This window comes from Zalophus californianus, chromosome 12 (assembly GCF_009762305.2).
Source record: "Zalophus californianus isolate mZalCal1 chromosome 12, mZalCal1.pri.v2, whole genome shotgun sequence".
NCBI classification, from domain to species: Eukaryota; Metazoa; Chordata; class Mammalia; order Carnivora; family Otariidae; genus Zalophus; species Zalophus californianus.
This window is the reverse complement of record NC_045606.1, coordinates 21,338,257-21,352,997: the sequence shown is the minus strand read 5'-3', so window position 1 is coordinate 21,352,997 and position 14,741 is coordinate 21,338,257. Positions and strand designations below refer to the sequence as shown.

The 14,741-nt window shown below is 39.8% G+C and overlaps 1 protein-coding gene across 5 annotated transcripts in view; it reads left to right on the top strand.

Annotated features, from left to right (window-relative positions):
* LOC113911138 (gamma-secretase activating protein) overlaps positions 1–14,741 on the top strand; it is a 91,598-nt gene that overhangs the window by 11,892 nt on the left and 64,965 nt on the right. For 4 of the 5 annotated variants that reach the window (XR_003516372.2, XM_027573287.2, XM_027573286.2 and 1 more), the window contains exons 2-5: positions 6,479–6,555; positions 7,645–7,701; positions 10,081–10,150; positions 10,454–10,507. Coding sequence is in view for 4 of the 5 variants with exons in the window: in XM_027573287.2 (XP_027429088.1) it covers positions 6,479–6,555; positions 7,645–7,701; positions 10,081–10,150; positions 10,454–10,507 (258 nt within the window). In the remaining variant the exon portion in view is untranslated. Of the gene's footprint in view, positions 1–6,478; positions 6,556–7,644; positions 7,702–10,080; positions 10,151–10,453; positions 10,508–14,741 lie in introns of those variants that run through there. The other variant, XM_027573288.2, reaches the window with a different exon arrangement.

Here is a 14,741-nt window from a genome sequence, read left to right as displayed (position 1 = left end):
GTTTCTTTTGCTCTGCAAAAGCTTTTTATCTTGATGAAATCCCAAGAGTTCATTTTTGCCCTTGCTTCCCTTGCCTTTGGCGATGTTTCTAGGAAGAAGTTGCTGTGGCTGAGGTGGAAGAGGTTGCTGCCTGTGTTCTCCTTTAGGATTTTGATGGACTCCTGTCTCACATTTAGGTCTTTCAACCATTTGGAGTCTATTTTTGTGTGTGGTGAAAGGAAATGGTCCAGTTTCATTCTTCTGCATGTGGCTGTCCAATTTTCCCAACACCATTTGTTGAAGAGACTGTCTTTTTTCCATTGGACATTCTTTCCTGCTTTGTCAAAGATTAGTTGACCATAGAGTTGAGGGTCCATTTCTGGACTCTCTATTCTGTTCCATTGATCTATGTGTCTGTTTTTGTGCCAGTACCATACTGTCTTGATGATGACTGCTTTGTAATAGAGCCGGAAGTCCGGAATTGTGATGCTGCCAGCTTGGCTTTTCTTTTTCAACATTTCTCTGGCTATTCGGGGTCTTTTCTGGTTCCATACAAATTTTAGGATTATTTGTTCCATTTCTTTGAAAAAAGTGGATGGTATTTTGATGGGGATTGCATTGAATGTGTAGATTGCTCTAGGTAGCATTGACATCTTCACAATGTTGGTTCTTCCAATCCATGAGCATGGAACGTTTTTCCATTTCTTTGCGTCTACTTCAATTTCTTTCATGAGTATTTTATACTTTTCTGAGTACAGATCCTTTGCCTCTTTGGTTAGATTTATTTCTAGGTATCTTATGGTTTTGGATGCAATTGTAAATGGGATCAACTCCTTAATTTCTCTCTTCTGTCTTGTTGTTGGTGTATAGCAATGCCACTGATTTCTGTGCATTGATTTTATATCCTGCCACTTGACTGAATTCCTGTATGAGTTCTAGCAGTTTTGGGGTGGAGTCTTTTGGGTTTTCCACATATAGTATCATATCATCTGCAAACAGTGAGAGTTTGACTTCTTCTTTGGCAATTTGGATGCCTTTGATTTCTTTTTGTTGTCTGATTGCTGTGGCTAGGACTTCTAATACTATGTTGAATAGCAGTGGTGATAGTGGACATCCCTGCCGCATTCCTGACCTTAAGGGGAAAGCTCTCAGTTTTTCCCCATTGAGAATGATATTCGCTGTAGGTTTTTCATAGATGGCTTTTATGATATTGAGGTATGTACCCTCTATCCCTATGCTCTGAAGAGTTTTGATCAAGAAAGGATGCTGTACTTTGTCAAATGCTTTTTCAGCATCTATTGAGAGGATCATATGATTCTTGTTCTGTCTTTTGTTAATGTATTGTATCACATTGATTGATTTGTGGATGTTGAACCAGCCTTGCAGCCCAGGGATAAATCCCACTTGGTCGTGGTGAATAATCCTTTTAATGTACTGTCGGATCCTATTGGCTAGTATTTTGGTGAGAATTTTTGCATCCATGTTCATCAAGGATATTGGTCTGTAATTCTCCTTTTTGATGGGGTCTTTGGTTTGGGGATCAAGGTAATGGTGGCCTCATAAAATGAGTTTGGAAGTTTTCCTTCCATTTCTATTTTTTGGAACAGTTTCAGGAGAATAGGTATCAATTCTTCTTTAAATGTTTAGTAGAATTCCCCTGGGAAGCCATCTGCCCCTGAGCTTTTGTTTGTTGGGAGATTTATGATGACTGCTTCAATTTCCTTAGTGGTTATAGGTCTGTTCAAGTTTTCTGTTTCTTCCTGGTTCAGTTTTGGTAGTTGATACATCTCTAGGAATGCATCCATTTCTTCCAGGTTATCTAATTTGCTGGCATAGAGTTGCTCATAATATGTTCTTATAATTGTTTGTATTTCTTTGGTGTTGGTTGTGATCTCTCCTCTTTCATTCATGATTTTGTTGATTTGGGTCATTTCTCTTTTCTTTATGATAAGTCTGGCCGGGGATTTATCAATCTTGTTAATTCTTCCAAAGAACCAGCTCCTAGTTTTGTTGATCTGTTCTACTGATCTTTTGGTTTCTATTTCATTGATTTCTGCTCTGATCTTTATTATTTCTCTTCTCCTGCTGGGTTTAGGTTTTATTTGCTGTTTTTTCTCTAGCTCCTTTAGGTGTAGGGTTAGTTGTGTATTTGAGACCTTTCTTGTTTCTTGAGAAAGGCTTGTATTGCTATATACTTTCCTCTTAGGCCTGCCTTTGCTGCGTCCCAAAGATTTGAACAGTTGTGTCTTCATTTTCATTGGTTTCCATGAATTTTTTAAATTCTTCTTTAATTTCCTGGTTGACCCATTCATTCTTTAGTAGGATGCTCTTTAGCCTCTATGTATTTGAGTTCTTTCTGACTTTCCTCTTGTGATTGAGTTCTAGTTTCAAAGCACTGTGGTCTGAAAATATGCAGGGAATAATCCCAGTCTTTTGGTACTGGTTGAGACCTGATTTGTGACCTAGGATGTGATCAATTCTGGAGAATGTTCCATGGGCACTAGAGAAGAATGTGTATTCCGTTGCTTTGGGATGAAATGTTCTGAATACATCCGTGAAGTCCATTTGGTCCAGTGTGTCATTTAAAGTCTTTATTTCCTTGTTGATCTTTTGCTTAGATGATCTGTCCATTTCAGTCAGGGGGGGTGTTAAAGTCCCCCACTATTATTGTATTGTTGTCAATGTGTTTCTTTGCTTTTGTTATTAATTGGCTTATATAATTGGCTGCTCCCATGTTCGGGGCATAGATATTTACAATTGTTAGATCTTCTTGTTGGATAGACCCTTTAAGTAGGATATAGTGTCCTTCCTCATCTCTTATTACAGTCTTTGGTTTAAAATATAATTCATCTGATATAAGGATTGCCACCCCAGCTTTCTTTTGGTATCCATTAGCATGGTAAAGGGTTTGCCACTGCCTCACTTTCAATGTGGGGGTGTCTTTGGTTCTAAAATGAGTCTCTTGCAGACAGCATATTGATGGGTCTTGTTTTTTAATCCAATCTGATAGCCTTTGTCTTTTGATTGGGGCAGTTAGCCCATTTACATTCAGGGTAACTATTGAAAGATATGAATTTAGTGCCATTGTATTGCCTGTAAGGTGACTGTTACTGTATATTGTCTGTGTTCCTTTCTGATCTATGCTGCTTTTAGGCTCTCTCTTTGCTTAGAGGACCCCTTTCAATATTTCCTGTAGGGTTGGTTTTGTGTTTGCAAATTCCTTTAGTTTTTGTTTGTCCTGGAAGCTTTTTATCTCTCCTTCTATTTTCAATGATGGCCTAGCTGGATATAATGTTCTTGGCTGCATATTTTTCTCGCTTAGTGCTCTGAATATATCATGCCAGTCCTTTCTGGCCTGCCAGGTCTCTGTGGATAGGTCTGTTGCCAATCTAATGTTTCTACCATTACAAGTTACATATCTCTTCTCCCGAGCTGCTTTCAGGATTTTCTCTTTGTCTCTGAGACTCGTAAGTTTTACTATTAGATGTCAGGGTATTGACCTATTTTTATTGATTTTGAGGGGGGTTCTCTGTGCCTCCTGGATTTTGATGCCTCTTTCCTTCCCCACATTAGGGAAGTTCTCTGTTATAATTTGCTCCAATATACCTTCTGCCCCTCTCTCTCTTCTTCTTCTGGGATCCCAATTATTCTAATATTGTTTTGTCTCATGGTATCGCTTATCTCTTGAATTCTGCCCTCGTGATCCAGTAGTTGTTTATCTCTCTTTTTCTCAGCTTCTTTATTTTCCATCATTTGGTCTTCTCTATCACTGATTCTTTCTTCTGCCTCATTTATCCTAGCAGTTAGTGCCCCCATTTTTGATTGCACCTCATTAATAGCCTTTTTGATTTCGACTTGGTTAGATTTTAGTTCTTTTATTTCTCCAGAAAGGGTTTCTCTAATAACTTCCATGCTTTTTTCAAGCCAGCTAGTATCTTTAAAATCATGATTCTGAACTCTAGGTCTGACATCGTACTAATGTCCATATTGAGTAGGTCCCTGGCAGACGGTACTACCTCTTGTTCTTTTTTTGAGGTGATTTTTTCGATCTTGTCATTTTGTCCAGAGGAGAATAGATGAATGAGAGAACAAAATGCTAACAGGGTAACAACGTCCCCAGAAAATATACTCCAAACAAATCAGAAAAGACCTGAAACCAGGGGAAAAGAAAGGGAAAGGAAGAAAAAAGGAAGGGGGAAAAAAAAAGAAAAAGATAAAAACAAATAAAAACAGAACAAAACAAAAAAAAACAGAATATGATCAAATATGATCAGGCTGGTGCATAGATCAGTGCCACACACTAGATTTTGGGTGTATTTTGGTCTGTTAGAAGAGAGTGCCTCCCAAAATTTTAAAGAAAGAAAGACTTATATATGTACAAAATAAGGGTTGATATGATGAAGGGATGGACTATTACTGTAAAGATGAAAATTATAAAAAATTTTATAAAAGGAATTGATAAGAAATTGTTTCAAAAAAGAAAGAAGAGGATAAAAAAAAAACAGGGGAGAGAATGTGATCAGGCAGGAGACTAGAACAAAACCATACACTAGTGATTTAGGGTATATTTTGATCTGTTAGGAGAAACTGTATCTCAAAATTTTAAAGAGAGAACAACTTATATATATATGCCAGAAATAAGGGTAACTACTATGAAGGGATAGGATATGACTCTAAAAATGAAAAATAAAAATATTTTTTTAAAAAGGAATTGATAAGATGTTGGTTGAAAAAAGGAAAAAGAAAAATTAAAAATAAAAAAGGCAGTTAAAAAATTAACTTTGAAAGACTAAAGAATCATGGTAAAAAAGCCATGAATTCTATGTGCATTATTCCCCTAGCACTGGAGTTCTGCCATTCTCATTGATCGGTAAACTTGGTCTTGGCTGGCTGTTCTTGCTGATCTTCTGGGGGAGGAGCCTGTTGCCGTGGTTCCCAAATGTCTTTGCTGGAGGCGGAATTGCCCTGCCCTTGTCGTCCAGGCTAAGTAATCTGCTTGGGTTTGCTCTCAGGAGCTTTTGCTCCCTGCAAGCTTTCGGTACAGCTTTGGAGGACGAGAGTGAAAATGGTGGCCTCCCAATTTCCACCCCGGAGGAGCCGAGAACTCAGGGCCCTGCTCCTCAGTGTGCACCCAGAGAAAAGCAGTCAATCACTCCCATCTCCCTGGTCTCCAGCCGCACTCTGTGCTCGCCCGGCCTGTGACTGAGCGTTTCTATCTCTGGCACCTGACTCGGTGTGGAGTCTCCCGAGTCTCCAAACCCAGCAGATCCCTGCGGTGCGCTCCCATGCCGCTCCTCGAGGAGAAAAGGGAGTCTCCCCGGATCTGCCACTTGTTGGGTCCCTGCTGGAGGAGCAGTGGCCTGACTGTGCCACAGATCACGGTTTATGGCAACCCTGAGCTGAGAGCCCGCACTTTGGCTCCGTCTCTGCAGCTGGCTTCCCCGCTCCAATCCCTGGGAGCTCTGCCACACTCAGGCACCCCCAGCCTTTCTGTGACCCCAAGGGTCCTGAGACCACACTGTCCCAGCGAGGGTTCCACCCCTCGCTTAGCCACTGGAATGACGTCCCTCAGCGGAGCCGACTTCTAAAAGTTCCAATTTTGTGCTCCGCGGCTCCATCACTTGCCAGAAGCGGCCGACGGAGGCCCCCTCCCCCGCCGTCTATCCTCCCGAATATCGTCTCGGATTCACTTCTCCACACGTCCTACCTTCCAGAAAGTGATCGCTTTTCTGTTCAGAGAGTTGTTGCTATTCTTTTCTTCAATCTCCTGTTGAGTTTGTAGGTGTTCAGAATGGTTTGATCCCTATCCAGCTGAGTTCCTGAGACCAGATGAAATCCAGGTCTCCTACTCCTCCGCCATCTTGCTCCCTTCCCAACAGTTCTCAATTTTTTATGCCTCTAACAACATAGCTTCAAAATACATAAGGCAAAAACTAATACATACTTAAAACTTATTGAAGCATAACATACACACAGAAAAGTATATAGGTTAAGAGTGTACAGCTCAGTGAGTTATTGCCAAATGAGTATATCAGTATACCCAACACATACAGCATTACCGGTACCTCAGAAGGCTCCCTTGAGATACCGCCCAATCACTAGTCCTTGCCTCTACTCTAAGGGTCACTACTATTCTGACCTCTTATACAATAGATTAGTTTGCCTATTTTAAAACTCTATATAATGGAATCATCAGTGTGTGTTCTTTTTTACTTGGCTTTTCACTAATATTTATTAGATATGTTTTTTAGCAGTCCCTGTTGGGGCACCTGAGTGACTCAGTTAAGCATCCGACTCTTGATTTTGGTTCAGGTCATGACCTCAGGGTCATGAGATTGAGCCCTGGTTTGGGCTCCATGCTGGGTGTGGAGCCTGCTTGAGATTCTCTCTCTCTCTCTTCCTCTGCCCCTCTCCCCTGCTCATACCCATACTCTCTCTCTTAAAAAAAAAAAAATTCCCTGTTTAATATTAACTTGCTATCATTATTTTATCATTTTAGGTGTTTTGGAAAATAATTATGAGAGCTTACGTATACTAAATGTTGAAAGAAATGGAAATATTATTTATACCTATAAGGTATGTCTATATTCTCTTTTTTTATTGTGGTAAGATATGTGGAACATAGAATTTACTATTTTAACCATTTATGTTCTTTTTTAATTGAATTTTATGCTATATCTTACTGAGGGGGTAATGAATAAAACTTGTTGGCATTTAACCTTTAACGTGACTTTTATTTTGTGAGATTAAATAAGGTGATTGAAATTCAGTCTTAATGGAATGGAATGTGTCTGACTCTCAGACTTAGTGCTCAAATTTTTTGAGTAAATGAACAGTTCCATTTTGCAGAGGAAAAAATGCTAAGTGAAAAATGTTTAAATCTAATTAATATGTAAGGTTTTATCTTTGAGAAAATATTAAATATGATTACTCAACATCATCTGTTTAGACTTAAGTATGCTCAGACTTCTGAGGCATTATTGTTTAATGTGTGTTTTCAACATTAAGTGTTCTAAGGAATGAAAATGTAACTTTACTGATAACTTTACTATAGTAGAGAAACATGAAAGAATAATTTCAGTGGCCATCTTGCTTTGCACAGAGGTATTACTGTATTTATTTATTTATTTGCTCAGATGTTATTTTAAGTTGGGGTACCTGACTAGCTCAGTCAGTGGAGTGTGAAACTCTTGATCTTGGGGTTGTGAGTTTGAGCTCCATGTTGGGTGTAGAGGTTACTTACATAAATAAAATCTTTTTAAAAAGTCGTTTTAAGTTATATTCTACAAGTGTGCTGCATTTAAAGAATTGTGTGATTCAAGAAGTTTTATTTACAGGAATATCATGGACTTGTTTTAGCCACTTCCAGTCTCTATCATATATATTGTCTTGAAGAAATAAATGGAAGTACAAAAAGATTTGCTCCTTTGTTATACTCTACTACCTACTAGATGGGGTCCCCCAGACTCACTGAGCTGTACACTCTTAATCCATTTCACTCTTTGAGCCCATATTACTAGCTGAAACAGGTTTGGTCCCTTTCTGACATGCTACCTTTAGAGTGCTTATTGCTAATATTGATTGAATTATTGCAGGTTTAAGGCTAATAACATCCTAACTTCCTGAACAATGATATATAATAAATATCTGGTTAATTTTTTTAAGGATGATAAGGGAAATGTCTTCTTTGGATTATATGACTGCCGAACCAGACAAAATGAGGTAAAAATCACAATAAATCATAGATTACTCATTAGTATTGCTTTTAGAGTTTTTTTCTTCTTTCTGCCTCCTTTTTCTAGATACAGATTCTCATTTCATTTTCTAAAAATTTAGTTTTTATTTTCTTTGCCTCCCTTCTTTCTTTTACCATCTTTAAAAATAAATAAGTAAATAAAGTGCAAGGACTCCTGGACCAAAGAATCACCTGAAGTTTCTTAGTCCTTTGAGATTTAAGCAAAATTGGCTCAAATCATTTATCCAGTATTCTGTAGGAATGTAGGAAGTCCAATACCGTCCTGAGATTTGCGTGCTCCCAGAAGTTTAGGATCTCATAATGACCTCGACTCCAAGTTCCATTTCTCCTTAACCTTCACTTCTCTTGCTTCTCAAAGATCCAGGTATAGAACCCAGCTTCCTTTTCTTAATTTATCCCCACACCACCCACATAGAACACTGGTTGATGTGACAAGTCTTATCTGACTCTTGGTGCAAAGGTGAGGGAGTCATTTTGTGCCTATGTAAAAACAACTTACAAATATTAAGGGGCTAAGAAGTCTAAATGTACACTGGCACAGAAGGTTCTCCAAAACATACTGTTATGTGAAAAAAAGCAAGTTGCCAGAATAATACATTTCATTTATGTTTAAAAAAACTTTCAAGAAAACATAAATATATGTTAAAAACTCATTTTAAAAAGATCTGGAAGGTTACAGAGTCCATTACAAAATGTTTCCTTTTGGAAAGGAGTTCATACGGGGTGAGTGTAGCGGAGAGCTCTGACTTTTTATTTGGTGGTATTGGCATGTTTTAAACACTGAGACTATTCACGTGTCATCTTATAATTAAAAGGGTAAAATACTAAAAGTTAAGTGTATACATCCATGATTCTTCTTACTTGTATATCAGAATCCCTCAGAGCAAGAGACAAAGGAAACCAAAATGTTTCACGGGAATTTAGAGCCTCCTTATTCACTCAAAGTTCACTTTTTCTAATCAAGCATTTCGTGACTTCTCAACATTTTTCATCAACTTCTGGCCATAGGATTCTAGTGTGTTCTCAGTGCTTTTTTTTTTTTTATAATTTTTTTAAAGGTTTCTTTTTTTTAAGATTTTATTTATTTGAGAGAGAGAATGAGATAGAGAGAGAGCATGAGAGGGGAGAGGGTCAGAGGGAGAAGCAGACTCCCTGCTGAGCAGGGATCCCGATGCGGGACTCGATCCCTGGACTCCAGGATCATGACCTGAGCCGAAGGCAGTCGCTTAACCAACTGAGCCACCCAGGCACCCTCTCAGTGCTTTTTTAAATGTGCAAGGACTAATTACCTTCCTAATACTCCTGCTACATGTTGTTTCTCTTCGCCTGCTCTCTACTGAGGTCTAAGACTCTTGATCTTTTCTTACCTTCTGAGGGTATTGTAAGAGTTTGCCTAATATAACAGATTGTCTTCATTTCCTCAATTTGCATATCATATCCTCCTTCTTCATGACCATTTTCATTTTCTTTGATATTTAATAAGGAAATGGAATCTTGCAACATTTCAAACAGCAAGAAAATTTTTAAAAGAGTAAGTAAAAACAAAATTACTCTGCCAAGGCTCTGAACATGAGAGCCTTACAGGAGACACACTTGTGATAGTCTGTTAGACATAATTAATGATATCATAGTTAGGTAACTTGATTAAAACTTTACTTCTCTCAATAATTATAATAGCTGACATCTGAGTGCTTATTATGGGTGGCAGACAGTGTAATAAGTGCTTTGTATGGATCATCTCAGTTGATCCTTCTAAGGATTTCATGTAATAGGTATTATGATTTTTATTTTACTGATAGGAGAATAGAAAGATTGAATAACTTGTCCAGGGGCACCTGGGTGGCTCAGTTGGTTAAGCGTCTGCCTTCAGCTCAGGTCATGATCCTGGGGTCTTGAGATTGAGCCCCACATCGCGCTCCCTGCTCAGCAGGGAGTCTCTTTCTCCCTCTCCCTCTGCCCCTCTGTCTGCTTGTGCTCTCTTGCCCTCTCTCAAATAAATAAATAAAATCTTAAAAAGAAGAAGAAGAAGTTCTCCAAAGTCACACAGCCAGCAAGTGGCACAACCAGAATTTAATTCTACATCTAGCTGGCTCCAAGGTCTAGGCTCTTAACCACTAAGCCAGGTTGCCTCATGATTAAGCTTCAGTGCCAACTATGGCCTACAATTGCAGACTTTTTTCTTAAAAAATAATCTGGAACTTCTCGGTATGGATAAACTGGTTAATTGATGGTTCTTTAATAAAATGTCTGACCACCATGGTACCACCATGATAACTGGGAATTTGAATTCTAAAATTGTTTTTTAACACAAAACTCCAAATTAAAAAATAATTTTGTTTTAATAGCATCTCTATACATTTGAGAAAGACTTGCACGTTGTCAGTTGCTCTGTCAACAGTGAGAGAACTTTGCTTGGTAAGTTGAACTCTTTTATTGCTACATGTCAAGAACTAAACTACATTTGTTGAGTTTGGACTTTTGCAATATTTGACTATTCTACAACAATGATTTTCTGGGAAAAGATGCTCTTGGGAGATTAATTTTGAAAAAAAATTCTGTGGAGTCTACTTACAAAAAAAGAATGCTTTCTGAGTTACCTTAATCATCCACTGACAGATCCTTTGAGCCCTCACTTATTTCAGGTATAAAGTGGTAAACTTTAACCAGCCACTGCATGGATCATTTGCTAATGGATTATTTTTTTTCTTTTTCCATTAGCTGCAAGTTTAGTTCATTTTACTAAGGAAGGAAGAAAGAATGAGCTTCAACCAGGTATGACATTATATTTTTTTAGTGCTTATTGACAGATGAAGATTTATTCATTACTAAGTCAAATTTCAAGCATCTTTACAAATTATCTCAGAATGAAAAGGCAAAGGTCCTGTCAAGCATGAAAACGTTTTGTAAATTATTTTTTTCAAGTAAACAAGAAAGTACAGAATATAATGTGACAGTGAATAGTAGAAGTATTAAAAAGCCCTTTAGCACCTGCAGACAAACAAACACCGAGGACATCCTAGAACCCTATGACCAGAAGCTGGTGTAAAAAACGCTGGGAAGGGGTTGAGATTCCTTCCAAGAATATCTTTTCTTTCTTACATTGTGTGAACTGTGAATAGTCCACCAATTCTAAATAAAATTTCTCATTTGCCAGGGCCCACTTTATAGTTTACTATCTATGTGAGGCTCCCTCCTTCTTTTTAACATTCCATATCATCCATATGTCCAGAACTCAACAAATAAGTGCCTGCAGTGGATCAGGCACTCTGCCTGGTGCTGGGGATAAAATGTTATACAAGAGAGGTGTAGCAGTTGCCCTCATGGTGAGCAATAGAGACTAATGGTGGGTGTGGGTGCGCGATGGGGCATGGTCCCATCTTCAAAGGAGGGCAGTAAGCCCAGTGGGACCAGCTTTTCAGTTTACCAAGAGAAATATGAACCTTTGTGTGAAATTTTAATTTTTATATGTTGGCTCAAATATTTGTAAGAAATTCTACTCAGGCCCTTTTGGCCCTGATTTCTTTTAGCCTCAGGAATTCTTTATTTTGCTGGTAAACCCAATAGAACCTATATTCTTTACACGATGTTTACCATCTATGCCTGGTTGTCATGCAGAACAGTGGCGATTATGTACATTATAAAATGTACTTTCAGGGGCGCCTGGGTGGCTCAGTAGGGTAAGCGTCTGCCTTCGGCTCAGGTCATGATCCCAGGGTCTGGGGATCCAGCCCCGCATCGGGCTCCCTGCTCCGAGGGAAGCCTGCTTCTCCCTCTCCCAAAGCCCTTCCGCCCCCCTCACCCCGCCGCCCCCCGCTCATGCTCTCTCTGTCTCAAATAATAAAATCTTTAAAAAAAGATAAAAAGTACTTTCAGATGAACTTTATTGTAAGGTTTATTAAATTAAATCCTATTCAGGGGGCACGTGGGTGTCTCAGTCAGTTAAGTGTCTGACTCTTGGTTTTGGCTTGGGTTGTGATCTAGGGGTCATGAGATCAAGCCTCCCGACGGGCTCTGCACTCAGTGGGAAGTCTGCTTGGGCTGCTCTCCCTCTTCCTCTGCCTCTGTCCTCTACTTTCTCTCTCTCTAGGATAAATAAACCTTAAAAAAAATCCTATTCAGGTCTGCCTACTCAGTCTTTAAAGCTTGATGCACCTCCAGTGAGATTATCGGATCACATCTTTAAACATATTAGAATGAACATTGTTAGGTGTATTATATTGGCTTCCTAATACTTTATGTCTTGTCAGTTCACCTTTTAGGCCAGCAGCTACGGTAAGAACCAGCTCTGCACAGACATAATTTGACAGACCACGCCTTAACTCAGCTGCTCGGCCAGCTTCTTGTTTTTTGCCCAGAGCCCTTGGGGAAATATTTACTGCCTACATGTGTGCCACCTGAAAATGTGGCTGGAAATGATCCCCATTAGGACAAGCCATGACCAATGAGGGGCCAAAGAGCTGAAGGATAAATACTCCCCTTTCCATCCCTGAAGTGGATAATTCTGATGTGTCCTCCATGCTGCTCAAAGTCCCAAGGTAGTCATGAATTTGATAAGGTCCTGCTTACTGGTGTATTCTTCTTCCTGTTTCACACTCCCCACTACCTGACACCACAGCTCTCTTGTCTTAGTTTGGGTTTTCCCCTAAGCTGGAGTCTGAGGCTAGCATTTGAGTGCAATTAGTTTATTTGAGGGATGATCCTAGGAAGCACTATTAGGGGAGTGTTTAAACAGAGATCTGAAAGAAGGGAGGGAACAAGCGTGTGGCTGTGGGGAAGGCACACTTCTGACAGTGACAACAGCCAGCACAAAGGTCTTGGGGCCAGAGTGTACTTGGTGGACTCGCTGATAAGGATAGTGAGGAGGTCAATAAGGCCGAAGGAAAAGGGGCAGAGTGGTAGGAATGGAGGCCAGAGGAAAACGGGGCTGAAGTACAGACAAATCATGGAGACCCTACAAGGCCTTTGTTCAGTTAAGATTTCAGAAATTATGGGACCAGAAAACACTAGACTCTATTATGCTCTTTTATCCTTTGAACAAATATTTTGGAAAACCTTATTTTATCTGCCCATGAATGACCTGATAAGCCATTCAATTATAAAATGTAGTTGCCTGGAGGTATTGTTTAATACTGTTGCTTTATAATGAGATTTTTCCATTGCAAGTGAGACAAACTGTAACATCTTTCATATGAACAAGATAAGGTTATTTGGTCCACATACTTTGCAACACAGTTTTTATCCATAGTGCTTTTCTTCTTGGCTGTGGCCATGGCAGATTAATGTTTTGTTTAGGGTATAGTAGAAGAGAAGTTGTCTGGCTGGCTCACTCAGTAGAACATGGAGCTTCTGATCTCAGGGTTGTGAGTTCAAGCCCCATGTTGGGCATAGAGCTTACTTAAAAAAAAAAAAAGAAAAGAAAAGAAAAAGGGAAGAAGAAAATGACCCAACTGTCCCCTTCACCCTCCCCTGTGGAGTTGCAGTTGCCTCGAGCACAGCGCCTCCCCCTGGGCAGCTATGGGGATGGCCACATGTGTTGGCCGCTGAGACTCCCGAGGCCCCCTGCACCATTGTAGTTAAGTGCTGCAGAGGCTCCGTGGAGCTGTGGTTTGGTTCAAGATCTCCAGTAATAAGAGCTGCTTCAGAACCAGACCCTGCTACTCTTCCACCTTTGTCATCATTCACAACATGTGTCTTCACCTGCATCAGACTAGATTCTTTTGTAGACTGTACTTTCCCCATGCCATGCCTGTCCTTATGCTTTTTAAAAAAAATTTTTTTTGTTCAATTTATATAAACTAAAAAAACCCCAAAAAACAAAAATCCAGTCACTTGTTTCTCCCATTCTTCACCAACCCCCCCCCACCTCTTGTAACTGCCAATTTGTTCTCTGTATCTATGAGCATGGGGTTTTTATTTCTCTTTCCAGGAATCTATCCATAAGAGAGATGATGATACAGTATTTGTCTTTCTCTGATTTCACTTAGTGCAATGCCCTCAAGATCCGTCCACGTTGTCACTTTTGCTCCTGCTGTCTCTGCTTTCTGTGATATCCACAGGACATGGCGTACCCTGCGGTGATGCCCTTCCAGGCTCCACTGACATCTGGATTCTCAAACTTCTTTTTTTTTTTTTTTTAAGACTTTATCTATTAATTTGACAGAGAGAGAGAGAGAGCACAAGCAGGGGGAGCAGCAGGCAGAGGGAGAGGGAGGGGCAGGCTCTCCACCAAGCAGGGAGCCCGATGCAGGGCTCGATCCCAGGACCCTGAGACCATAACCTGAGCCGAAGGCAGACGCTTAATGGACTGAGCCACCCAGGCACCCCTGAATTCTTGAACTTCTTAAGACAACTTTAAGCACTTCATGGAATCAACGGAATTTCATGACTGAAAGTGATTGTAGGAGTGATCTGATTCTCTAGTTTTTGTTTTTTTAATAACAAGTCACTCAAGCCTAGGAATGCTTTGTTCTTTCTGAAAAGTGTCTATTAGGTTAGCAGCAGAGTGTAAACTAGAACCGATGTCTCTAGAATCCTAATCCAGAGTTCATCATATTACACCATGAAAGCACATGGTATGTTACTGAGAGAAATTCCTGTTTACACGATTACTCTTATCGTTATGCTTATTATATTAGTTAGGTGCCTGGGCTGTCCCAAAAAAGGGAAAAATTAGTGTAGGAAGATGGTTTCAGTCCTTGAAAATCCTCCCATTTTATTTATTTTTTTAAATTTTATTTATTTGACAGAGAAGGGAAGTGGGAGAGGGAGAAGCAGGCTTCCCGCTGAGCAGGGAGCCCGATGCGGGGCTCGATCCCAGGACCCCGAGACCATGACCTGAGCTGAAGGCAGACGCCCAACGACCGAGCCACCCAGGCGCCTGAAAATCCTCCCATTTTAAAGTCAAGTGAATTTAACTGATAGCTGGTTATCAAATATCAAAGTCTAACTATAAGGTGATTCTTTACTCCTTTAAGGAGAAGATTCCCCTGCCTGTCTCATAAAAAGT